General features: G+C 46.9%; 1 protein-coding gene across 11 annotated transcripts; it reads left to right on the plus strand.

Annotated features, from left to right (window-relative positions):
• Positions 1 to 4884: 4884 nt before the first annotated feature.
• Positions 4885 to 25971, plus strand: Mro (maestro). Of its 11 annotated transcripts, XM_036204933.1 has the most exons (8): positions 4885 to 4972; positions 5252 to 5392; positions 17522 to 17621; positions 20280 to 20426; positions 21718 to 21903; positions 24056 to 24211; positions 24785 to 24892; positions 25193 to 25971. In XM_036204933.1, exons 3-8 carry the CDS (start codon positions 17526 to 17528, stop codon positions 25244 to 25246), a joined length of 747 nt encoding a protein of 248 aa, XP_036060826.1. In that variant the 5' UTR covers positions 4885 to 4972; positions 5252 to 5392; positions 17522 to 17525; the 3' UTR covers positions 25247 to 25971. The 11 variants fall into 11 exon arrangements, with proteins under 11 accessions (XP_036060826.1, XP_036060825.1, XP_036060827.1 ...); XM_036204932.1 differs by lacking the exon at positions 4885 to 4972 and having other exon boundaries at positions 5077 to 5392; XM_036204934.1 differs by lacking the exons at positions 4885 to 4972; positions 5252 to 5392 and adding an exon at positions 5641 to 5663.

The raw sequence follows: 25971 nt of genomic DNA on the forward strand, positions 1-25971 counted from the left end.
AAACTGACTTCCCCTGTGCAAGAAGACATTCTGCCACCAAAGCCTGGGACCACAGCTCAGCTCTCAGCCTCCAGCCTGTGGTCTAACCTTTGGGGATTGCCAAGTTTCAACTATGTCGACCAATTTCTTAAAATCTCCCTCCCTTTATCTCTATTTTAACCTGTCTTCCTCTTCACTTACAGCTAGGGCTTTGCATATGTGGGCTCAATCAATTATGGATCAAAATTATTGAGGAAAAAAATGTGCCTGTACTGGACATCATTCCCAAAGGCAATGTAACAACCATTTACACAACAGTTACAGTGTGCTAAGCATTATAAGTCATCTAGAGATGACTTCAGGCATATGGGAGGTTGTGGGTACATTATATGTAGACAAGGGACTCAGGCATCCATGGAGTTTGGTTCCTACAAGGATTCTGGAGCCATTCCCCTTTTATCACAGACCTCTGAAGAACTTTAATGACTAGCCCATCACTAAGGAAACTAAGAGCCTGTGTTTAGGTCCCACTTCTGCTACTTAATGTCAGGAAAATTCTATTCAAGGCACACAACCACTTTGAATTATCTTATGTAAGATGACACTGAATGATCTTCCTGTCAGTGAGACTATTGTTTTCAGAACCAGGCCCAAGTTGAAACAGGAGCCCTAGAGTTTCAGGCTGACTCTTTGCTGAGCACCCTGCAGAAACCGCAGGGCAAAATACCTCCCCACAGTCTCTTGCCTCACCATGGTCCTGGCTCAGAGGACTGAGCAAACAGCAGAGTGAACATTGGTCAGAAAAGTCGAAGTCTTTTTAAGGATGAAACCATATAGTTTTTAATCTCGTATTTATCTTTATTTTTCCCTGGGCTCTAGTGCTAGGCTGAGAGCCAGGGACCTAGAAAATTCCCAATAAAAGTTTAATGAATGCATCAATATTTGTTTAATGATAAAGTCAGGGCAGTCAAGCAAAGCTGATAAGCAAATAAATACTCTAAATAATCAGTCTGCCAACAGAGATTCTGCAGAAAGAAGGAGTATTTGTTGCCCTGGTGTGCAGGGAGAAGAACTTGCCCTAGAAAGAGGTCAGTAAAACCTCTCTTATAGTGCGTACAAGAATGGAGTGTATGTAGCCTTCACCAAACTGTTTATAATTTGTAGTCAAAGTCAAGGTCTGGCTCCGTGACATTGGGACAAAGTCATGCTACAAAATGCAAAAGCCAAAGCAGAAAACTGTTCCGTTTTTATAACGAAGGCCTCTCCTTTGACATCCATTCTGGAAAGAAAAATAATTCTAAAGATTTATTTTATTATTTTTTAGGTATGTGTGAGTGTATGTGTGTGTATACACCTGAGTACAGGTGCCTATGGGGGGCAGAAGAGGATCCCCTGGAGCCGAAGTCTCAGGAAGTTGTGAGCCACCTAGAACTGTGCTGGGCACTGAACTTGGGTCCTCTGCAAGAGCGGGATGGGCTCTTAACCACTGAGCTGGCTCTCTGTCCCTGATAGGAAAACAAACAAACAAATAAATAAATAAATGTATGTTGTGCAACACAAATTATATATATATATATATATATATCACTCTGTTGTTAGTTTTGGGATTGCTAGATTACTTAATTAAATGTAATCTTTGTTTACAAAGAAAGTCCTTTTCTTCCCCTCTTTTTTTTTTTTTCAATATTTTGTACCTACCCCGAATAAATACTCATTTGGAGGAGTGCATTTGTAGCACAGAATTTGTAATAACAATTTCACCCTTCCTTTTATTCTAATGGTGGTTTAAACTTCTAGATGACATAGCTGGAAATCTCCTTCCTCTAGGGACAGAGTCAAAGGGGAGAAGGACAGCTGTCCCCCACCCCCACACTCACTCAGCATGTGAGGAGGAAGTGGACAGTGGGCGACTGGCCTATCCAGGGGTGGGTAGATCTCCTTGTGCTCGGCTTACACTCAGCTAGGACTGAGTTCCTGAGATATGACTGTGCCCCATGATGTGCTTCTCCTACCATAAATGTGTGATTGTGTATCATATGTCAGCTTTGTTTCCAGAAGCCTGTACCAAGGGGCAAGTGGAAAGAGATCTGTCTGTCCCTTCACTGCTCAGAACCGTGCCATCTTTTTCTTTTTATAGTGTATTCTGTTGGGGGATGCACAGAGCGATGAAAAAATACCCTTTAGATTTTATTTCCATGCTAAAAGATACAAGAGAAAAAAAGATCTGATCTGTCATTTTTGTTTACTCTAATAATCTTTATCATTTTAAAAATGAAAATGGTAACTACTTTTAACAATAAAAGGCAAATAATATATGAATGTGTACATTTAAACAGTTTTCTCCCTAGCCTAATTACTCTCCTTGGAGATTAGTGATTTCTTTAATATCCTTTCAAGAGAAAAAAAAAGGCATTTCAGCTTATCTTTCTTTTTATTAAAGAAGATTTATGCTTATTATGTATAGGTCTGTGTGTGCAGATACAGGGAGGAGGCCAGAAGAGGGCATTAAAGCCCTTGGAGCTGGTGTTACAGGCAGCGTGAGCCACCCAAGATGGAAGAGCAGGTAGTACTCTTAACAGCTGAGCCATCTCTCCAGCCCCAGCTTATTTTGCTTCTAAAAGATGCACATAGGCTTAATTGCAATATAGTGTCTTACACACCTAGATATTTTTCACTTGCCAGAGCCTCATCACTGTTTCCTTGGACAGCAGATAGGGATCTGACAGGTTCTTTTTTATAATGCACATGATGATGATGATGATGATGGTGATGATGATGTTGTTATTGCTGCTGTTGTCTAACAGTATCCTAGGGCTGGGCTGCCCCTAGTTTATAGAGTACTCACCTCCTGTGCTTGAGCTCTGGGTTGAATCCCTGGCACCAAGTAAACCAGATGTGAGGGCGGGGTGCCAGAATTTCAGTCATCCTCAACTACAAAGTGAACTCAAGGGCGGCCTAGGCAATATGAAACAGTTTCTAAGTAAATAAACACATGATGAAAGTATTCTGATATATTTATTTAACCTGCTCCTCGCTGGCAGGCTTTTCCCACATTTGTTTTGCTGTTATAATAAATACACTTCATCGAATAGTTTCTGGTTGCCATCAACAACCAGGGCTAATGCCTACAGACACAGAAGCAGTACCCTGCACACAGTGGGCACCATGCAGTATACATCTCATCACTTAAAGTGCTTATTACAATTACTTTATGGCAGATGGACATAAAATCTTTTCTTGAAGGAACTGCTTTGTCTAGTGTGCCCAGTGCACCAGGCCCTAGGTGGGTAACTCTGTAAGAACCACTGGCCTAAGGGCGCTCACATGTGGACGTTCGACAGCCACAGTCCACTTTGCCTGCTAAAGGCTTGCATCAGTAGCCTTCCATTCTGACTAGGGTAGGGCTTCATTCCTAAAATCTAAACCTTAAGCTGTTCTAAGTCATAATCAACTGTCACTTCCCTGAGTTTATGGGAGAGAGAGAGAGAGAGAGAGAGAGAGAGAGAGAGAGAGAGAGAAAGCCGAAGTAACAACCAAAAACAAAGGTCCCAAATCCCAGCTGGGGGGACCATGATAACAGTGATTTGCACATCACTGCTCTCCTGTCCTTCCTGGAGATGATTGACAATGCATCCCCAGAAGGAGCATGCACCATCAGCCAACAAAGGATGCTGCCCTTCATCCCAGGGCTCTTAGGATCCGTGCCATCGGTTTGTGAACACACACGTGTTGACAATGGCCCTGTTTGGTCTTTTCTGGAGATCTCAAATAACCAATACTGGGACAAGAGCTGCAGTGCTGTGGTGGAGCTGTGGTGGGAGGGGTGCATTCTGGGATTGAATACGGGGTGCTCATGGTATACCTGTTATGGGGTACATAGAAGAGTGCTGTCCTGCTGGTATCTTCCTCTCTTACGAAAGGGTCCTCTGTCTCAGTAAGAGAGTGAGTGGACAGTGACAGCACCCTCATAAAGCACTCCAGACATGGGCTTGCTGCTCTCTCGGTCAAATAGTGTCTGACAGTGCTTTCCCATCACATGACACCTATGTCTGTGCCCTCGTGTGGACCGTCATTGGTTCAACCATTCAAATGTGCCGGGCGGTGGTGGCGCACACCTATAATCCCAGCACTCAGGAGGCAGAGCCAGGCGGATCTCTGTGAGTTCGAGGCCAGCCTGGTCTCCAAAGCGAGTTCCAGGAAAGGTGCAAAGCTACACAGAGAAACCCTGTCTCAAAAAACCAAAAACCAAAACCAAACAAACAACCATTTAAATGTGAAATTGAACGAAACAGCACAGTCCTGGAGGAGGTTATTTTAAGGAGGATGTAAGGGCTGGGGACTGGCTCGGAGGAAGAGTGCTTGCCTGGCATGGGACAGGTCCTGCATTCAATCCCCGGGTACCGATAAAAGAAACATTTATTTCAAAGCCAGATGTGGCTGGTGGCACATACTAGCACTTGGGAGATAGAGGCAGGATGATCAGGAGGTCCTTCTCAGTGGCTACACAGTGAGTTTGAGGCTAGCCTTGTCTACATGAGACCCTGTCTCCCAAACACCAAAACCAAAAAAAAAAAAAAAAAAAAAAAGACTCGGTGGATGAAAGTGGTTCACTTGCTGCCAAGCATGAGGATTTAAATTCAATTCCTGGTGAAGGTGAAAACCGACTCTTCTGACCCTACACGTGTCCCTAATGAAGGAATGAATGAAAATGTAAATTTGAAATCAGAAAACGCAAAGGACATGTTAAGCACTGTTCAAAATAGACTTAGGAGAGAAACAAGGAAGGCGATAGAGCAGGCCAGGTGGGAGGCTCTGACAATGACTCCGCCCTTAGCTGGTGAAGGCAGGAGAGGAGGAGGATGAACCCCAAGATCCCAGCCCCATTAACTTGAATCTTTGGGGAGAGGCCACGACTCACACTGCCTCTACTTCCCTACTTGTCACACAGGCAGAGAATGGCCCCACCCCGAGACTGGGAGGTCAAAATCACCTAGTAAGAACACTCTGGGCTGCTAAGGGCACAGGGGACACAGAGCGCGTGCGGCCGCGGCGGCTGCTGGCTCTTCTGTTGGCGTGGCTGATCTGTTTTCTGTGGATCAACAGAAAAGCACAGCAGACAGCTTGAGCAGCGAGAAAAACTCACCTCGGGAATCTTCCGAGCGTGCAGAGCCACGTGCCCTATTTTGTATCTCCAGCAATTAGCAGGGGGCAGAGAGTCTACAAAAGGTCCTATTGTGCATCTCTCTAATCTGCTCAATGTTTCATCTTCAAGGATGAAATGCAGCTCACTGTGGACTGCGGGTTTTCTCTAAGGATAGCAGCGTTCCTAGAGTTAGCTATACTCGCCCTGCATCAGGATGAGCACAGAAGGAAAAGCCGGGTGCCCGGGGCTCCTCCTCGTTGCATAACTCAGGTAAGGTGGCTCCAGTTTCTAGATTCTATCTGTTCTGTTTAATGTGTGGTACAACACGGGCTGTTGATCAGTATGGGTTTGACCAGAACGACTGAAAAAATGACTACGTCCGTTCATGATTACTTCTGGGAAATAGTACTGGAGATGCTGTGGGAGCGATTAACTAGAACTTTCCCTTCTCTCCTTCCCTCCCACCTCCCTCCCTTCCCTTTCTCCTTTCTACCCCCTCTGCTAGTACTGGGGATCGAACTTAGGGCCTCCTTCATGTCAGGTAAGTACTCTTGAGCTACAACCCCAGTGCTCTCCTTTTAAACCCGTCATTTACATTTATTATACACTGACTTTATTCCTGGGTCTTGTGTTCTCTGGATGCCCATTTCTTCCATGCCACCCCCCCCCCCCCCCTTCTAGCACAGAAGCAGTCTGTCCCTTTTCAGCAAAGATCATCTCAATGAGGCAGCAGAGTCCACATATAAGGGGGCTCTGGCCACAAGCTCCGTGAGGACAGGGCACACAGTGGGGCTTTGTTCACCTGGATGTGCTCAGTGACCGGAGACTCTCCTAGAATTCCAGGCCAGTATGTGCTTTATAGCAAGATCCTGGAGAGAGAAAGAGAGAGAGAGAGAGAGAGAGAGAGAGAGAGAGAGAGAGAGAACAGATACAGAGACACCAACTCATCGAGACATCTATGTGTCCAGTGAGGTCACCTGCACATTTAGGGCTCCTGGAGTGCTGGGTTCTGTGCCAGCCCCACAGTCTGGCCTGGTGCACCTGTCCAGGATATTGTGATGACAGGTGACACATTGCTCTGCAAAGCAACAGCTCTCAGGCATTTGATGGATTGCTGGACATAAGTCCGTTAGTGGCCTGGGCAGTTCCCAGGGTCCTTACGGGGAAGGTTTAAATTTCTTGGTACTTATGGCAGTGTGGGGTTTTCTGGGTCAAAGGAGACGTCCACAGAAGGACTGGGAGTTTTTAGCAATGACTGTCAAGTAATAAAGGCAGGAAAACAGAAGGGAGAGCCCTGGGACAAGGATGCAGCAGTTTCCTGTCCAGTTTGCAGAACTCTATCTGCAGGAGACCAGGGCCAGAACAGACTCTGTGTTAGTGTGCCATGGCATACTTGAAGCTGAGCATGAGCCCAGCACCTATTTTTTTTTTTTTTATCATTTTTCTTTATTAAGAAATTTTCTACTCACTCCACATACCATCCACAGATCCAACCTCCTCTTTCCTCCCATCCCCCAGCCCTCTTTCCCAAGCCTCCCTGCATCCCCACAACCCCCAAATCAAAGTCTCCCATGGGGAGTCAGCAGAGTCCAGCACACTGAGCCTAGGCAGGTCCAAGCCCTTCCCACTGCACCAAGGCTGTGCAAGGTGTCACACCCCAGGCACCAGATTGCCACAAGCCTGCCCACGCACCAGGGATGGATCCCGATTCCCCTGCCTGGGTGCCCCCCCCCATAAAGTTCAAGCCAAACAACCGTCTTCCATATCCAGGGGGCCTAATCCAGTCCCATGGGGCCTCCACAGCCACCAGTCCACAGTTCATGGGCTTCCACTAGTGTGGCCGGTCATCTCTGCACGTCCTCCCATCATGATCTTGACGTCGCTCGCCTGCAGAATCCCTCCTCTCTCTCATCAATTGGATTCCAAGAGCTCAGCCTGGCCAGCACCTATTTCTGTGGCCTGCAGTTTACCCCAGGTTGGAAGCAATGACCATCACTAAAGCACATGTATGCAGGACAGTGGGAGGTGACCGTGGCCTATTTGAGAAGATCCTCCCAAGGCGTTCACTTGCTGCAGGTTGCAGGTGGCCCTGACACCGGTTCAGCTGGCCTGAGGAATGTGAAGAGTGACCAAGATTACTTGTCTGGCTGGTGTCGCCAGGGCTCCAGCTTGAAGCCCTTTTTTTCTCTCCAATGGCGTCCTCTTTCTGGTCAATCTGGACACATATAGCCTTCCTTTCTGAGCCACTGCCCTTTGCCCGTTGGTTCTTAATCAGCAACTTTTGTGGCACAAACACAGCCTGGTATCAGAAGTAGGATCAGATAACCACTTGGTGAATGAAGCAAGAAAGAATGAGAAGCCAGGCAAGTGCTCCGCCGCTGCCCCCCCCCCCCCTTTTAGGAGTGAGAGTTATTACCGAGGCTTGGCCTGGCATTTCCTGGGGTAAGATGAGAAGCAGGAAACCCGAGTCCCTCCTTTTAGACCCATTTCTGGTTGGGACAAAGCACACTCAGGCAGGCAGCTCTCTCTCCTGTCAACACTGAACTAAAGGGAAGCCGTTTTGTCCCCAGATTTCACAGAGCTGAGTGGGAAGCGCGCTGTCTATTGACTTGACATGCCTTTTTCATCAATAACTCAGGAGAGATCATTACTTTTGGTGGCTTACACTTCCGGTTGTGTCCGCCCCTATGTGTCTCCGACAAAATGAAAATGGGGATAAAAATAGATAATCAGATAATCAAGTTAAATAATTACAGTGTGCTATCTTTTAGGGCTAGCATGTTATCTGAATATCAACGTGTGACAATCAGATTATTAGTGACACTTTCTAATTCCCAGAATCTTACGGGGGCAGGAGGCTAAAGGGAGGGGAGTCTTGGGCTCCCTCGGACATTGTGTCTTGACAAAGAGTCTTTACAAGTTGGCACACACTGTGCTGGGGACACTCTTGAGTGCTAATCCCACCCTTGTGTCCTCGTGACCATGGCGTACAGGTGCCAGGGTGAGACCCGTGCTGGCATTCCCAGGGCTTCCAGTGACCATTGCTAGTTTCAGCTTCAATTTCCCTGGTGGCTTTAAAACAGAGTGAAGCGACGCTGATTACTTTTCCATTTGGCAACAGAGAGGACATTATACTCTATCAAATGTCTTTACATTTGGATACAGGGTAACATTAGAAGGAAGGGATTATTAATAGGGCACCAGCTGGGGCTGGAGGCACGGCTCAGTGGTAGAAGGCTTGCTAATCACAGGCAAAGACACTGCTCCCCTGGGTCTGTGTCCACGCAGGGGTGTGCATTTCAGTTCTGGTCTGTGATCTGTAGTCACGGTGCACAGCCCAGGCTTCTCTTCCCCAGATTCCTCTGTCCCGGGTATAATCCTGTCTAGCGTTGGGACATTCACAGCACTAAATGCTCAGCATCCAGATGATGCCTTTACAAATCTATTCCTACACTTGCACATTTCACCGAAAAGATTAGAGCTCGTTTGGAAGACCTGAACTTGCAAATCCACAGGTGTTCTCACTTCATGTAGATGTGCCTTTCTTAATTCCTTGATTGCTCCTAGGTTGAGGCAAGGGGTTGGGGAGGCACTACTGCTCCCCAGAGGTATCCTCATGCCCCCCCCCCCCCAATGCCATCCACACATCTTCTGTCACATCTTCCAGGGCTATTTCTGTCCTTGCCTTTTTGAAATTGCATCTCAAAGGTCAGCTGTGGTATTCTCAAAGTCCAGTCCAGAGAGGGTTTTGTTTTATCTTCGTCTTTCTTTACTCTGGACCATCGATTTCTCTTCCCCTCCTCTGATGTACTTACGTGGTTTATATTTATCCACCTATCACCTAATTGGATGTTCTAAACTGGTCCATTGCAGAGCAGCATCCTGGCTGGGAGTCCAAGCCCTAGCCTTAGCATGCCTGCAATGGAGTTCTCGCCCTGCCACTAAGTGTGGAAAAGAGGATAATGGGAGGCATTGTTTCCTCGGTTTGCTGTCAAAATTAAATGGAATAATTAGTGTAATGTTTAGCATGAGGAAGTATTCGTGAATGTTACCTGTTAGCATAACGGGCTCTCAATTCTGGGAAAACAGACTGCTTCCCTCTTACCTCTGCCCCTTTAAGGTCATTTTGTCCTCCTCATCCCACACAGGGCCAGTCAATAAATATTTGCCTCCATTTATTGATGCGAAGATTCCTGCACGTGGTTTGCAGAGTTCAGGGAAGGAGAAACGACACACCGAGGGAGAGGCTCCGGGAGGCTGCCGCAGCAGCAGAAACCTTGTTGTTCAGTTTTTAACTAATAACTGATTTAAGTTGTTGAGTGTTTGAACCGCTCCTTTCCGGACATATGGCGTGTATTGAGCAAGAGGCGGCATTAGCAGTTAAAATACTTGTTAGTGCGACAGTCTGTTACAACGAGGCTGCTTGGCGTAGGGACAGCATCCAATCCTTAGGATTAAATGCTGCTCTAACTAGATTATGTGGGAAGAGGCGGCCAGAGCCCTGGAAGCCTTGACTGGAAGGATGGCGCCATCTACTGGCCACATGGGGAAATGACGCTGAGCGGTGCGTGTCTTGGTTGAGGGTAAAAGTCCTCAGAATTGCCATTCTTTCTGGACATAGTGTGGGTGGGACTGGACAGGAGAAATTAATAAGGGGCAGGCACAGCTAGCAGCAGGTAGGAGATACTTCGGTAATGCAGAGGCGCGAAGGGCACAGCACCTTGTGTCGGCGCGCAACAACCTTGTGGGTGTCATTGGAGGGCAGTCCCATCACCCGTGTCCTGCCCCCGCCCCCCCCCCCTACCCTCCGCCCCTGACCCCACCTCGTACTCACGGATCCCTTCTCCCATTGGCCTCGCTTTCCTGTTCTCTGCTGGCTCCAAATTCCGAGACGACCCCTCTTCACCTTCTGATTCCTCTTTTCGGACGGAATGAAACCACAGCCGGGAATATCTCGCTGAGTCACCACATTTGGCGATCAGCTGGAACAGAGTGCCTCCCGAGGGGTCCCGGGCCAGCCTCCAGCCCCACAACAGCAGGTCCTCACGTGACAGCCTCCCCAGGAGCCAGGTTAGGTAACTGCATGTGACTGCGCAGGAGTGCAGGCGCCCTGGTTCCCACATCCATCCTGGAATGTGCTCTGGCCACTGGCGTTGGAGGGAACCGAATCCCAAGAATGTTGCTATCGGGTGACGTTTCCTTTGGAAGATGAAAGTGGACCATAACAGACCGGCAAGCTATTTGTTATTATTTTTCTATTAATAAACTATACAACTGGGTCACTAGATGGGTTATGGATTGTTGTATTTAGCAGAGAGTTTTAGTGGAGAAAGGCCTGAGGGAAAATACGGGTGCTTCAGACTAAAGTGGCTGCACGCTTGGTGAGCACACAGGGAGTTAGCTGTCTAGGAGTTTTCAGGTTCAGATGGTAAGTACAGACAGACAGCGAGCCTGCTGAGGTGGTGCGCAGCTATGACCACCCCCCCTCCCCCCCCCACCCCCCCCGTTCCCGAGTGAGGCTGGGGCAGAAGGATTCAAGGGCAGTTTGGGAGGTTTCAGGATTTTGAATTCCATTTCTGTTTGAGTTCAAATGAGTTATTTTATATTATCCTAAACTCCCAGGATTTTGCTTTTTTCTCTAAAAGGAAGATAATGAAGCTTTCCTGTCAAGAAAATGTGGAAATTAAATGCAATATAATAAAAATTCTTTTATTTGAGTTGGTGGGTCTGGATTTAGTTACTAAAGACTCATGAACACTAACTAAAACCTCCAGTACTTGACCTGAAGTACAGGCTTCTTACTAATTCAGGTCATGGCCTTTTCTTTGACTATTAATCCACTAGCTGGCTTTTTGAGTTATTTTCTTATGCAAACCACGCATGTAATGTCATGTCATTTTTTAGCTTTGGTTTGTTTTTACTCTATCAAGAACTTAAACTCTCGAAGTTACCTGCAACATCATTTCAATTCAAAAAGTCACTCCAGATAAGTCACACTTTTCCGCAAACTTTGTCTATCGGCACACTTATTTACACAGCAATAATTTAACTGCTTTCCATCGTGAAATCATTCAAGATCATCTAACTTTGCTTTCAGAGAGCCACTTTCTCTCCCTGTACACTCGGGCGCTTTCAGATGTTTGATCCCTTGCATGCTAATAATTAATCAACTAAACTAATTAGTTTCATGGTTGCAGTAACAGGTACAGCTGTGAACTGCTTCTTGGGAAGCATGCTCCCACCATGGAGCAGACCTTAATGAGTACTGTCCCCACTGCAGTGGGTAACAAAGTTCTCAGAGGGCCCAGAGAATCACAGTTAACCTTCAGCCTGAGTTAAACAGGTGGAGTCAGCACTTCCTGCCCCACGTTCAGAGAGCTTGACCTCATGCCTCCTAAACAAAAGTGCCTTATCTACTGTCAGTAGCTATCCACATTATCAGAGCGAATGAGTTCAGAGTTCAAAGGGTAGTTTGAAATCTAGCAGTTTTCCCTATCATTTTACGGATGAGGAAAAAAAATACAGCTATTTGTAACCTGGGTCTTCATAAAATGCCTCGTGACTTCCATACATCGAAGGGTATACATCATGAAGCTAATATTTGAGTCTCAGGGATTTATGTCTATAAAGTGTTAGAATACTGCTTGGAGGGCTTCTAGTACCCCTGATCCATAACTTTTCTGTAGGAGGGTTGCATTAAGGTAAAGGGACCAAACAAGCACCAGCCAGACCCTTGTCTTCAGCTCGAGGTGTCCAAGCTTCCTCCTCCTCGGTTCCCCAGCCTGGGTCTCACTAAGCTCAGCAGTAGAGTCGACCTCTAGTAGGAAATGGCTGTTTAGAGCCTATGGGGAGAGCCAAGTGACCAGGACCCCCTGCCCTGCATACATCAGTAGTTTGTTTGCTGGGTTCCTTTCAGACAGCTTGTGTGGTCACCGGTGGAGCTGACCCCTTGGTTGGTTTTGATTGGGTAAAGGTCACAGCTATTGGGAGAAAGCTGCTGGTACCGAGCCTGTTGCTGGTACTAGGACTGTGCAATGCCTTGGACCCTGAGTTTGCTTTACTTACTTATTGGTCTTTATTTTTTTGAGACAGGGTCATGTTTGTTCTATAGCCTAGACCTTTCTGGAACTGTGGCCTTTCTGCTTTTGCTGCCTGAAAGCCTGGAGGGTAAGGTGTACCACCGCACCCTGCTTGCTTCTTCTTTTGTTTGTTTTTATTTCACTTTGTTTGGAGACAGAGTCTCTCCACGTAGCCTGGGATGGTGTCTGGGAGCTCACTACATAGCCCAGGCTGGACTTGAACTAGCTGTCCTCCTGCCTCTGCCCCTTGAATGCTAGGATTACAGATGTTGTTTTGCTATTTAAGGAAATGTTAGTAAGGGCATTCTGGATGGACACGGTCACCCCTATCGTTAATCCCAGCACCAAGGAGACTGAGGCAGGGAGATCTCAAGTTTGAAGCTAGCTCCTACTACTTAGCTAGTTGAAGGCTAGCATGAGCTATGTCATGGGACTTGCTTTTAAACAATGGAGGGTTGGGGCTATAGGCCAGTGGTAGAGTACTTATCCAGCATATGCAAACTCCTGCACTTGGTCTCCATACTGGGAAGAAAAAAAGCATCCTAGAGTCTAAGAACTCTGCATGCTAAGGTCATGCTTTTTCACTGGGCTACACTCTCAAGCCCCAGACTGATTTTAATTTTATCTTGGCAGTTATCTTCATTCGTTTCTGTTGTTATTTCATAATAACAAAGCACCAGAGATGGGGTAAGTAATAGAGTGATTTGGGCCCTCAGTTCTGGTCCAAAGTTAGAGGACCCCATTGGTGGGTGGCTTCCTTGATGACTGAGTCCTAAAGTGTTGTAGAAACATCCCCTGGTGAGAGAGCAGCCCAACCAAGCTGGATTCCACAACAGACTCATTTTTGAGATAGCATTAACCCGTTGGTCCTTTACTCACTCAAATGGCACAATGGACTTAATCGTGAGGGCAGAGGCTGAGCCGGCTCATAGTGAACATTAAGTCTCATTGTGAGTCTGGAAGGGCTAAACCATATTCAAACCATTAGCAACTGTGAACTTCAATGTGTTCCACAAACACATGCTGCAATTCTTTACTTTCTGCCAGCACCAACTTTCTCTTTTCTCAAAACACGGTCCCAAGCCCTTCTGTGACTTCTGGGGTCTCTCCTGGTGTATGGCCTCAGTTCCACAGAGTGTGCCAATCTTGGGATTAATGGCTAGTTCATAGATTCGCATACACTAGTGTTTGTTTAGCAATACCCAGAGTCTTGTACAAAAAGTGTCACACTTTTTGTGTCCTGTGACCCTGAGATTCTGGTCCAGCAATTCTGAAGTGGGTCTGGGTTCTGGCAAGTCCTAGGAACACTGATGTAGAAGGGTCCCCTATCAGCGTGGAAAACGCTTTTGAGTTTGCACTCAGGATCAAGATGAGCTCTAGAAGACAGCCTGCCAGCTGACAGGAAAGCCTAGCTTTGGTCTCGCGAGGGGAAGCAGGGTTTGCTAGAACAAGCAGCAAGCTAGAGAAGGAACCTGCGAGAGTCTCTCTAACCACAGGGGCTGCATCTTCCAGGAGGAGCCACTCAACTTGCCTTCACGTGGCCCTGCTTGGGAACATTCCATGACTTCTCATCCTGCCTACTAGGCCTGGGCTTGCTGCTTGGTTTCAGGAGCTGGGGGAAGCCGCCTTAGCTGGCCGGCATCCTTTGTGACTCAGGTTGAGCATAAGAAACAAGGAATAGCTTGTTTTCTTGGCCAGCAGAGAGCAGCTCCAGTCATGCTTTACTTTGCCATGGGACCCAGATGCCAACTGCTTTACAATGAGGCTCATGGCCTCCTCGCCAAGCAGGCCCCAGTCTATCAGATTAGTGCTTTTTAAAGTTACCAGTAAGCTGTCATCAGTGATCCACAGTGTCCCACCCAAGGAGAAGCAGCTTCTAGTCACACATAAAGTTGCCTGGAGAAAACCCCAGAAGCAACCACATGTCTGGTTGTTTTCTGTTTTGCCTCAGTATGAGTTTGTAAGTCCTTTGTTCTGCATGGGACAGCTTTCCAATGCTGCGATTTCTTTGTCTTTTTGTTTTGTTTTGTTTTTTTGAGACAGGGTTTCTTTGTGTAGTCTTGGTGCCTGTCCTAGAATTCCCTCTGTAGACCAGGCTGGCCTTGAACTCACAGAGTTCTGCCTCTGCCTCCTGAGTGCTGGGATTAAAGATGTGTGCCACCACAGCCTGGCTTCTTTGTTGTCTTCTGGTGGTTCAAAAGTGTGGCCTCCAGGCCAGTGGTGGCTCAGTAGCACCTGGGAGTTTACTAGGAAGACAGACTAGCAGGCCTCCTTCGTTTTCCAGTGTACAAGATCTGAAACTCTGAGGACTAGGCCTGGAGTGTGAGTGGTTGGGATTTTAAAAACGCAGAGCCCACCTCACAGTGACACACTTTCTTCAAGGCCACACCCAATTCTTCCCAAACAGTTCCATCAACTGGGGACCAAACATTCAAATATATGAGCCCATGGGGGCCATTCTCACTCAAATCACTGCCACCACTGTGCGTGTGTGTGTGTGTGTGTGTGTGTGTGTGTGTGTGTGTGTGTGTGCATACACCCTCTTTGTTCTGTTCCCCTAGAGGACCCTAACTAAAACAAATTGTGGTACTGGGAATGTGGCTGGAGAAAGGGAATTGTAAGGCTGAGCTATTATGATCAATCCACGTGAGTCTACTTAATGAGTAGTAGGGATTTATTAAGATATAAATTGAGGAAATACACTCACGAATACAGAACGGAGTAGACAGCTGACGTCGTCCTCTGATCTGACCGGGAGCAAATCCACCTCGCAGGCAGGCAGCAGGGAGAAGGAGGAGCATGCAACCCATCTCCCTCCCTTTTCAAGAGGTCCTGTACAATGGCGGGAAGCACCGCCTCCTTCGGGCCCTATAGCCCAACGTCATGGGTGGAGCAAAGACCACTACACTGAGCTCTTCTAGTGGAGTCTCTAGTGGGCTTAGAGAACCACTGAACCTGACTCTTCAGCTGGACGGAACCTAGGGTTACTAAAGACTCCCCAGATAGCATGGAGGGTACTGAAAGTCCATGGTGTGCACAAATTAAAGAATGTGTCAATTGCATTTGATGATCTTGATTCACCTCTTGTGAGGTGTATGGAATTTGGTGACTCTGTGTGTGAAACCTTTGATCATTTCTAGAGAAATAAGGAAAATAACAACGCTGGTTATTTTAGCATCTTCAGACAAATGTATAAAAGAAAAAACAACTGAGCTGAGATATAAAATTGACTGGCTCCAGATTCACAGAAACAACCTAAAGGCTTCTAAGTGTGCCCTGGAGGAGAAGCTTCTCTCCTGCAGTGTAGAACTCAAGTTACAGAAAACTGAACCTAATCCTCAGTGCAGTTAGCTGAGAACCTGGTGTTGTACCCAGAGTCCCCCCAAGACCACCAAGAGTCTGAATCCGATGCAAAAGCAAAGAGTCTTTGTATTGTTAGGAGTTAACTCCAGACTCTTGTAGTTAGAGTTTTCCTGCCTGGCCCAGTCAGGACAAATCTCTCTTACCCTCCAGTCCCACAGTCGCTCAGACCCAACCAAGAAAGCACACAAAAACTTATATTGCTTACAAACTGTATGGCCGTGGCAGGCTGCTTGTTATCTACCTTTTCTATCTTAAATTAACCCATTTCTGTTAGTCTATACTTTGCCACATGGCTTGTGGCTTACCAGTGTCTTTACATGTTGCTTTTCATGGCGGTGGTAGGCGGTGTCTCCCTCCAGCCTTCTATTTCCCAGAATTCTCTTCTCTCTTGTCCCACCTATACTTCCTGCCTGGCCACTGGCCAATCAGAACTTTATTTACACAGAGCAATATCCACAGCAGACTCTCCATCTGTCTGACCCAGCAGCAGAGCAGGAGGGACCGGAGTAGCCAGGGGGCAGGGTGTTTATAGGGAGTAGAGCAAGGGGAGTCTGGGGTCTATTGGCTACATAGGAGCAGACTCAGGTTTGTTGTTTTCTCTCACTCAGAGGTGCTGTCCTTGGTCAGTTTGCAGCTGCAAGAAAACTACTATCCCCTTTAGCAGTTGTTGTGGCTACTACATGTTTTCTTTATCCTGACCTTGCTTGCTGTAACTTTTCATTGGCATCATGACCCCGCTGGCTGTAACTTTTGATTGGCATCTTTTACTATATGAGAACATCTGGTGGGATTTTCCTGTAACTAGGAGCTAGACTCTGGGGGCTCAGGGGCACATCGTGCTGTGCCAGGGGCCTTCATTCTGTTGGGTATTGTCCACAGCCTGTCGTGACTGCAGAATAGTCAAGCAGGGGTCCAGGCAGGGGCTTGGGTTCCTCACCTGGTACGTACTTGGTCCTTGAAGCTGAATGTTTCAACAGTCAGAGTAGTCCCACAAGAGCTGTCTCTCATGGAAGAGTGGGGACCACTCAAGCCTATCACTCAGTCTACAAGGCAGGGTGTCTCCAGAAGTCTCCATCTGGTGACTCTGGTTCCTAGTCCATAATGGAAGCCTGGAATGCTGGCTCTGCTGTTAGCCTAAGAATCATCATCATCATCATCAGCAGCAGCAGCAGCACAAATTAATTCATTCCCAAGCAGGAAGGCCAAGAGAACAAAAAAGCAAGACTGTCTTCCTTTCTGACCTCTCTTATAACTGGATTGCTACCTGAAGGCGTCACCTATAATCAGGGTGGGCCTTCCCACGCCAATCAAGGCAATCAGGAACATTCGCTCAGGTGTTCTAATTTGTGGCAAGTTGACACTAAGACCAACCATAATACCTGGCATGCATGAAACTCTGGTTTCCATCCCCACCACCCCACCAGATGAACCAGGCCTGGTAGTCTATACCTATAATGCCAGCGCTCAGGAGGTGGAAGCAGAGAGATCAGAAGTTCAAGGTCATCCTCATCTCCAAAGCTGGTCCAAGGTCACCATGGGCTGCATGAGACCCTGTCTCCCCCAAAAATGTGCCATCAGTATTTTTGGAGATCTTTAAGAAACACAAAATTTCAACCACTTCTTCTTTTAACTCTTGGGGCTTCTGTGGGTGGGGGCTGAGAATCTGAATTTTATTTCTTGAATAGTTGTGATATAAGGAGTTTCTAGGATTAGTTGTGATATAAGGAGTCTATAGGATGGAGGAATAGGGACTTTAAGCCACTGCTCCTCTTGGTCTGTCTTGAAAGCGTCTGACCTTGCCCTGTGAGTCCTAGCTCCCCACCAAGGACACTCCCAGTCTTTGTGTTCTTCCACAACAGGGCACACTCCACACAACGAGGCTGGTTTGCACTGATACTTCAGAAGAGTGTTGGTGGCTCATGTGGTGATTGTGTCCATTTTTTCCTTTCTCTTTTAGTTTCATGGAGCAAACACAGAGAATCCCAAGCCAGCCCCCTCCCATCCCCACTTCCCAGCCCAAGAAGAAAAGGATACCAGTGAAATCTTTCTTTTCCAAGGTGAGACACAAATGTCCCTCCCCAGCCATCACTATGTAAGAGGTGAACCTGCTGGCTCTGTGGTTAGAACTGCTTGGCCTGGGTTCCATCTGGAAGCCATGTAATGAAAGTTCTTTCAACAGGGATAGAGGGTGCTTATGAGAAGATGAGATGAGAAGGCTTCATCTTGCTGCCAACTCAAAAATTAAAAAAAAAAAAAATGAATTGCAATAAATACTCAGAAATAGCAACAATGCTGGAAAGTTACAATGTCTCATCCATAGTGCTGAGAAAACAGCTGGATCTGGACCCTGCATCATCCATTCCTGCTTCCTAAGGATGGGGGCTGGCTTACCTTTGATAGCTTACCTTTGATATTCTCTTTCTCTCTCTCTCTCTCTCTCTCTCTCTCTCTCTCTCTCTCTCTCTCTCCATTCTGGTAGGAATGCAGGTTTCTGTCATAATGCACATGTGGAGGTCAGAGGCCAGTCTCGGATGTCTGTCCTCACCTCCCATCTCTTTTGAGACAAGGGCTTTCTTGCTGTTGTTTACTATATAGCAGCCATCTCATGCACCTCTGGGGATTCTCCCATCTTGCCAAGGGAAACAGGGATTATAGCCAAGTGCCGCTGTGCCTGGCTTTACATGGGGTTCAATGTCAGGTCTTCTTCTTCTTTTATTTTTTTCTTTGAGCTGAGGATCGAACCCAGGGCCTTATGCTTGCCAGGCAAGCGCTCTACCACTGAGCTAAATCCCCAACCCTCAATGTCAGGCCTTTATACTGGCATGGCAAGTGTTTTACCCATCATCTCCCCATTGTTGGGATCTTTTATTGTCTGGGCTCTGACTCTAGTGTGGGCGGCCTTGTTCTGTGTCCTGAAGAACACTAGTACCTTCTTGTCATTGGAGCTCATCTGCTCAGTAGGGAGGCAGCTCATCCAGTTGTGAGAAAGGTGGCCTATCCTCTATCTCATCTATATCTTATCCTACACTTACTTAGTATTTAGTTGTGGAAGGGTAGGATTTTGCATAAAAGTGCAGTGTTTTCCCATTGTGTTGTTTTTGCTTTTTCTTCTTCTAAATTGCTCAGATACATGAAGTCGGGACAACCTTCAAACCTTCAAGTGTCCTGAAGTGCTTATGGACGTGTAATTGGTATTTGTTGAGATGTTGCCAATTGAGTCACATGCTAGCAGTGAGGGTCTGAGGAAGGTGACTGCTGCTGGATGGAGATGTAGGGCCATCAGCCTGGCTGCAGAAGTATCAACACAGATGGGAGAGGGGAATAAAGCAGACATCATAAAGCATGCCACTCATTTGATTTAGCTAAAGGTACAGTGGAAGGACGAGAAGGGGGTGGAGGAGGAAGAGGGTCAAGGGAACTTCCCAGGGAGGAGAGATAATGGCATACACTGTAAAAGGACCTGTGTCTCAAGGATGGCTTCTTTCCTCCTAGCCTCTGTCACACAGTTCACTGCTGTGTCTCTCGCCAGAACTCCCCAACCCACCTCAAGACCAGCTCTGCATTATTTTCTCCACCAGCGTCCTCATTATGTAGACAAACGTATTTGTTGACAAAAGTAAATCCTCTTTAAAGGTTGGAGTGTAGCTTAGTGGTGAGGTGAGGGCTTAATTCATGCAAAGCCCTGTTTAATCCCACCATACACACACACACACACACACAGACACACATGTTTAGTTATCTTTTTTTAAAAATTTATTTTACATACAAACCACAGATCCCCCTCTCACTCCCCCATCCCACTCCCCCCGCCAGGCCTTCCCACCCCCCATCCCCTCCTCTGAAAGGGTAAGGCCTCCCATGGGAAGTCAGTGAAGCCTGGAACATTCAGCTGAGGCAGGACCAAGCCCCTCCCCACTGCATCAAGACTGAGCAAGTAATGGGCTCCAAAAGCCACCTCATGCACCAGGGATAGATCCTGATCCTACTGCCAGGGGCCCCTCAAACAGACCAAGCTACACAACTGTCTCTTATATGTAGAAGGCCTAGTCTGGTGCCATGCAGACTCCACAGCTGTCGATATAAAGTTTGTGAGTTCCTATGAGCTTGGTTCTGTTGTCTCTGTAGATTTCCCCATCATAATCTACACACACACACACACACACACACACACACACACACACACACACACGCTCAAGTAATCCCTCTTCCTTCTCTTTGACTGGACTCCTGGAGCTTGGCCTGGTGCTTGGCTGTGGAGCTCTGCATCTGCTTCCATCAGTTACTAGATGAAGGCTCTCTTGGTCCAATTGGAGCTGAGATTTAGTTATCTTTAGTTTAGAGGGAAAGAGAAATTTGAACAGGCAAAATAGCATTTTCTTTAGAGAGAGATGTTTTGAGTTGAGTTCAGAGTATGACGCTGAGCCCTTTTGAATCCCCCCCCCCTCTCTGTGTATGTGTGTGTAGTGGGAGGGGCATGCCTGATGTCAACATCAGGTGTCTTCATTGTGCTCCACTCTCCCTGGACTAGGCTGCCTGGCCAGTGAACTTGAGAGTTCTTTCTTTGTCTGTCTTTCCAGGCCTGAGACTGTAGGCATGCACTACTGCACCCAGAATTTTATGTGGGTGCTCAGATCTTCATATTGTTGAGCAAGCACTTTACCAACTGAACCATCTTCCCAGCCTCTGAATTAATACACTTTTGACCTACCACCCAGGTCTCTTGGAAACTGAGGTTGCAGAAGCGAGAGCCTTTGAAGAATGTGTTTTTCATCTTGGCAGAAAAAGCTGGGGATCCTAATGCTAAAAAGCGCCATCTGGCAATGAGATGCCTGGGTACCATGGCCTGTGAAGCCTCTGACAAGGTAGGGGGAGGTGGGCATGGGGTCCCCACAGCTGGGGCAGGTGCTGATGGACTGCTAACACTGGAACAAGTCACACAGACCTAGCAGCAAACAGTGGTATCTGTGTTCCGGGGCCTGATTATAGAGCTGGATCGTAGTTCAGCGTCTTGCAAGGATGCAAACCACTGTTGGCTACTCTGTGTCTTCCTGAGGTTCAGGGAACTTTTCCAAGAGTAGCTTTTCGCAGAACTTACTCTTTCAAGGGTAGGACTGAGGTTTCTCTTTCCTTGCTGGCTGTCTGCTGGGGGCCACCCCGGTTTCCAGGATCCACACTCTCAAAACATGATAACTTGTTTCTTCAAGGTGTCTCTCACTCCTGTCTCTACGGGAAGTCTTATACAATGTAGCTTAGCAACCAGGAGAGACAGCTGGCTACTTTTGTCACATCTGGCTAGAAGCAAGCCACTGGTTCTTTTTACATGGGCGAAGAACAGATTATATAAGGGTGTGACTCACTCAAGGTCATTGCGGGCCCGGCATGCCCCAGCTCTGTCAGCCTTGGGAAAGAAGCTACAGCAGGTTCATATCACTCTCTTGGAGAGTCTAAATGCTTTTCTTATCATTTTTGTTGGTTTAGTGAGAGACATTTTCATACCCCGTCCTCAGCACCTGTCCAGGTCGATAGCATTTTATGTCCTCTCCATTATCAAGTCCCCCAGTTCTCCGAGGGGCCCTGGAACATTCTTGTCTACCCTCTGCTCTTGAAGTACCTCCCCAGTTCCACCACCCAGATGCCTAATTCCTGTTTGTCCCTTCTGTTCTTCTAAGACCTAGGAGGGCTCTTGGGCTGGGTTACTAGAAACGTTTGTATTTGGATAAGAGTTGGTGGCAGATCCAGAAGGAAGTGTGTGTGCATGCATGCGTGTAGCATATATATTATATATTATACATGTGGATGACATGAAAAGGGAGTTTGTAAGGAGAAAGGAGAGCAGCAGAAGGATGGGGGAAGGGAGGATGGAGTGGGTAGCGGCAGATGAATATGAGCAAACCACAGTGACGTATATGTTAAAAAGCCATAAATGAAACCCATTGTTTTTTTTTTTATTAACATTAACTACAAATATTAATTTAAAGAAGAAGAGAAAGAAAGCCAGGGCCTCTCAGTCCCAACTTGTGGCTACTGGAAAATTAGGGATGAAGTTGCTTTTCAACTTGAATAGTGTGTGTGTGTGTGTGTGTGTGTGTGTGTGTGTGTGTGTGAGAGTGTGTGTGAGTGTGTGTGATGCTAATGCTTTTCTAACCTTGATAGCAGGTGAGAAAGTACAAGAAAGTTTTCCTTGACCTCCTGGTGCATGGGCTGTATGATCCTGTGAGTTCTGAAGTTATCCACGAGAGTATGAAGACTCTGAGCATCATGCTGGGCAAGATCCAAGGCCAAGGCCTGGGCTCCTTCTTCATAGACATCACCCTTCAGACCAGGACTTTATTGGATGATGTAAGTGAGATGGGTAAGCATAAAATTTTGGGCTTTGAAATTGTCCTGGGTTAGAAATGAGAATCCCGGGCTGAGCCATGTGGTGGTGGTACATGCATGCCTCTAACCCCAGCAGAGGCAGAGGCAGTCTGATCTCTGTGAGTTCAAGGCCAGCCTGGTCTGCATAGTGAGTTTCAGGACAGCCAGGACTACGTAAAGAGACCCTGTCTCAAAGAACAAAAGCAAAAAGGAATGAGAATCCTGGGTAGTGTGTTTCTCAGGAACAAGGTCTGCACCACTCTCTAATTTATGAATTAATTTTATTGAGAGGAGTTATGGGTGGGCATTATGGAGAACATAAAGGCTATGTAGTATCCTATCACTCCCTCTCGAGGAGTTTCCATGTCAATAGGGAAGTAAACATGTACACTAGTGATGTTGATGCCAGCTGGTGCTCAGTACTCCTATGTAACAAGTCAGCATTTAGTGAGCCCTTCCTGTGTGCCATTCACAGTGCCTGGCAGTTGCCATGGATACTTATGCGTCCTTACATCAACCCTCTTCGATGGGTGCTCCAGTGGTCTTTATTATAAAATGAGGAAACTGAGGCATAGAAAGATTAGGGCCTGCCCACAGTTCACAGAGGCAGCATGCATCCCGAGAGCAGCCCTCTGACTGCAGCCCTTGCCCTGTTAGCCACAAGACAAAATGCGCCAACCAAGAAGTGCTCAGTGCAACACGTAGTCTCGAAGTGAGGACTCTTCCATAACTGACTTGCAAGCTGACAATCAGGCCTGCCGCTGTGTCTCTATTGAAGACAGCACCTGTCAGTCATACCTCAGACTTTTATTCATAACCCAGAGCAACTTCCACCTGCCTCTCCCATCCTAATTCCCCCTGGGGCCACACAGTGGCTGAACAGAGAAAAGGAGAGACATTGAGCTTCCAGAGTTCAGAACTTACATCAGAGCTGCTGGAATACTTGTCAGGGCTCATCCTTATCCATAGGGACAGATGTTAATATTTTAGTGGAGGTGGCTCTTGTTGGCCTGGAACCCAGTAAGATAGACCAGACTGGCCTTGATCTCATGGCAATCCTCCTGCCTCAGGTCCCAAGTGCTAAGATTACAGCCACTACCCCTGCCTAGATATTTGCTGTTAAATGCAAACCTATCTTGTCTGAGAAGAGGGTAAGAAGATGTTTACATTACTGCCCTGGAATATCAGCATAAATCTTGAGGACATATCCTTAAATCCTTCTGGTACCATTTGAACTTTAGTTGATTTTTATTCAACTTCTTTTGAAACCCAGTTTACATGTCATTTTCTTGAGCAGAATCCTTGGCCATGTAGAAAAGGAAATCCTCACACAGCACTGCCTATTGGCCGAATCTATGTAAGGGTTACACTCTAAATATGGCCTGATTCATGCTATATTTGTCAGGACATGTACCCCCACTAGATGACTGCCATGCTCTCCTCAGGAGACAGGTACCTAGCTTATGCATTCCTGTACATAGGCCTCAGGGGAGGGTTGACTTGACTTGGGGCAAGTTCTCACTAAATTTTATCTAAACATACTTACACCCTGGACAGAGCAGTGAACAGAATGCCACCCCAAGGCAATTTACAAGAGTCACTTATGCTAAAATCTATTTTTGAATATTTCACAAAATGATCCGTATTGTCTCAGTCTTTGTGACCCAATTCTAGATGCCCTTTTCCCTTTGAAGAGGCCCACACCCTGTTCTCTCTGGTTTCCCTGGAGCCTGGATAGGACCATAAAGTGGGGATTTAAAAATCTGTGTACCAGCAGGGCTGTGGTGGCGCACGCCTTTAATCGCAACACTAAGGGAGGCAGAGGCAGGTGGATCTCTGTGAGTTTGAGGCCAGCCTGGTCTAGAGAGCAAAGTTCCAGGACAGCTAGGACTGTTACACAGAGAAACCTTGTCTGGAAAGACTAAAACCAAATCAAAACAAACAAAACAAAACAAAAATCTGTGTACCAAAGTCAGGAGATATGGCTAAAATATGATGTTCACTTTTAATGTGCAGCTTACAGTCATGGTTGGGATCTGCTCTGATGGAGATCTGATGATGGTGATCCGACTTTTTTGTTTTGTTTTTGTTTGTTTGTTTGTTTGTTTTTGTTGTTGTTGATGGAAACCCACAGGAGAATGACAGTGTGCGGCACTCTGCCTTTGTTCTGTTTGGGCAATTGGCTGCATTTGCTGGGAGGAAATGGAAGAAATTTTTCACCCACCAGGTTAACCAGACACAAGATTCCCTCCTGACCCATTTACAGGACAAAAGCCCTCGGGTTGCCAAGGTGGGACAGCCATTCTTGACTCACTTTGTGAAATCTCTGCTGTCCCTAGAGGGGGTGAGGGCAGCTCCGCTAAGTGGAGAAGCCAGGCCCCTGAGTTCCTGCCAGTTAGAATGGCCTGTGGGGTATCTATGTAAAGCTGGGCAAAGGGGCCTCCAGGGTACACTCTCCCCCACTTCCCCTTTGACCTGTCTCTGCCCAATCCAACACCCGCCAGTGCCAGCTAGATAGGTAAGGCCAGGCCCCCAAAGGATGATGGGACTGGGTGAGGTGCAAAGAGCTGTACAAAATCACTTTGAGGGAAGGGAGGAGGAGAGACTGGATGATTGTAATTGTGAGAAGGCCTGTGTGCATGGCAGAGCTGTGCCCTCTCCACGTGCCACAGACTGAGCCATGGCCATTTCCAGAGTAGCAATCCTTCAAATTCCAAGCTCACAAACAACCTGAAAATTACTTTCCCAGCCTCCGTGGCTCTGACCTTAGGTTGTCTACAGTCCCTTGGGATCCCCTTCAATGCCGGAATTCTAGAATTCTCTAAGCGTTTAGCCCATTGGATGACAATGTTATTTTCCTCAGGCTTGCAAAACGACTCTTCGAGCATGTGCTCCGTATCTGAAACTCAGGAAGGAGCAGAATTTCCAAAGTGAAGAAGATCAGCGGAACCCTAGGCTTTCCCGGCAGCTGGTGAGTGAGCCAGGGCAGGAGAGAATTCTGGGAGTCCCTCACCTTCAGGCGCTGAACACCGGAAGTGGACCCGGTGCAGCAGGAAGTTACCTCCTCCGACCTCCTAAAGTGACTTAGGCTAGTATTGTGATTGTGTTGGATTCATAAGGAGATGTAAACCACAAGATGCCTGGAAGATGATGCACAGAATTATCGTTCGCTCAGTTCTAATCATTGACTACTTCCTTCCACTCCTGCCTCTTCTCCCAGTGTCCTGTATGGCGACCTCCCTCACATGTACCTTTTTAAAATTTCTTCCAGAGCCATTATCATCCTGAGGTCCTGCTGTTCTTCTATGCCAATAAGATCCTGTAAGTCCAGAGCGGCAGAGAAAATGGCCCCATGTGAGCGCCCTGCTCCAGGCATCCTGTTCCCTCTGCTCTGTCTCATTGCGAATGTAACAGAAAAGAGGATGTCCGAGAACAACTGGGGGGCGGGGCGGGCATCACCCTGGAAGAGTATCTCTGCACCCAAAGAAAAATTCGTCATTACTTTCATGGATCTCATTTCTTCTCTACATAAACAAATTTGTTGAGAGGTACATACTTCCTTTTCTAAATTGTGTGCGTGCACATATATGCACATGATTGTGGAGGTCAGAGGCGTCATCTACCTTTCCATTGAAACAGGGTCCTTTAACTTGCTGGGGCTTGTAGATTAGGCTAGGCTTGATGGCTGGTGAGGCCCCCAGGATCTGTCTCCTCCACTGAGCACTGGGATTATCACTATACTCCAGTGAACCCAGCTTTTTTTTTTTTTTTTAATTCTTCTCTTATATATTATATCACTCATATTATATCTTGACCATAGTTAAAAATTCTTCTCTCATATATTATACCACTCATATATTATTTCTTGACCATAGTTTACCCTCCATCCATTCCTCCCAGTCCCTCCCCCACCTCCTCTCTTCCAGGTCCACTATTCCTCCATTTTCTGTGGGATCAAGAGTGAAGTCCTCCCAGGGGTAATAACCACCAAACATGGTTTAACAAGTTACAATAAGACTAGGCACAAACCCTCATATCAAGGCTGGATGA

The sequence above is a fragment of the Onychomys torridus genome, chromosome 13 (assembly GCF_903995425.1).
Source record: "Onychomys torridus chromosome 13, mOncTor1.1, whole genome shotgun sequence".
Lineage (NCBI taxonomy): Eukaryota > Metazoa > Chordata > Mammalia > Rodentia > Cricetidae > Onychomys > Onychomys torridus.

Excerpts from the sequence above, each read along its gene's own strand:
- Mro (XM_036204929.1), top strand. The coding sequence starts at position 10,331 with ATGAAAGTGGACCATAACAGACCGGCAAGCTATTT. Across the intron at positions 17,622-20,279 it reads TGAAATCTTTCTTTTCCAAG|GTCTCTTGGAAACTGAGGTT; the intron begins GTGAGACACAAA and ends CCTACCACCCAG. Across the intron at positions 21,904-24,055 it reads CCAGGACTTTATTGGATGAT|GAGAATGACAGTGTGCGGCA; the intron begins GTAAGTGAGATG and ends GGAAACCCACAG.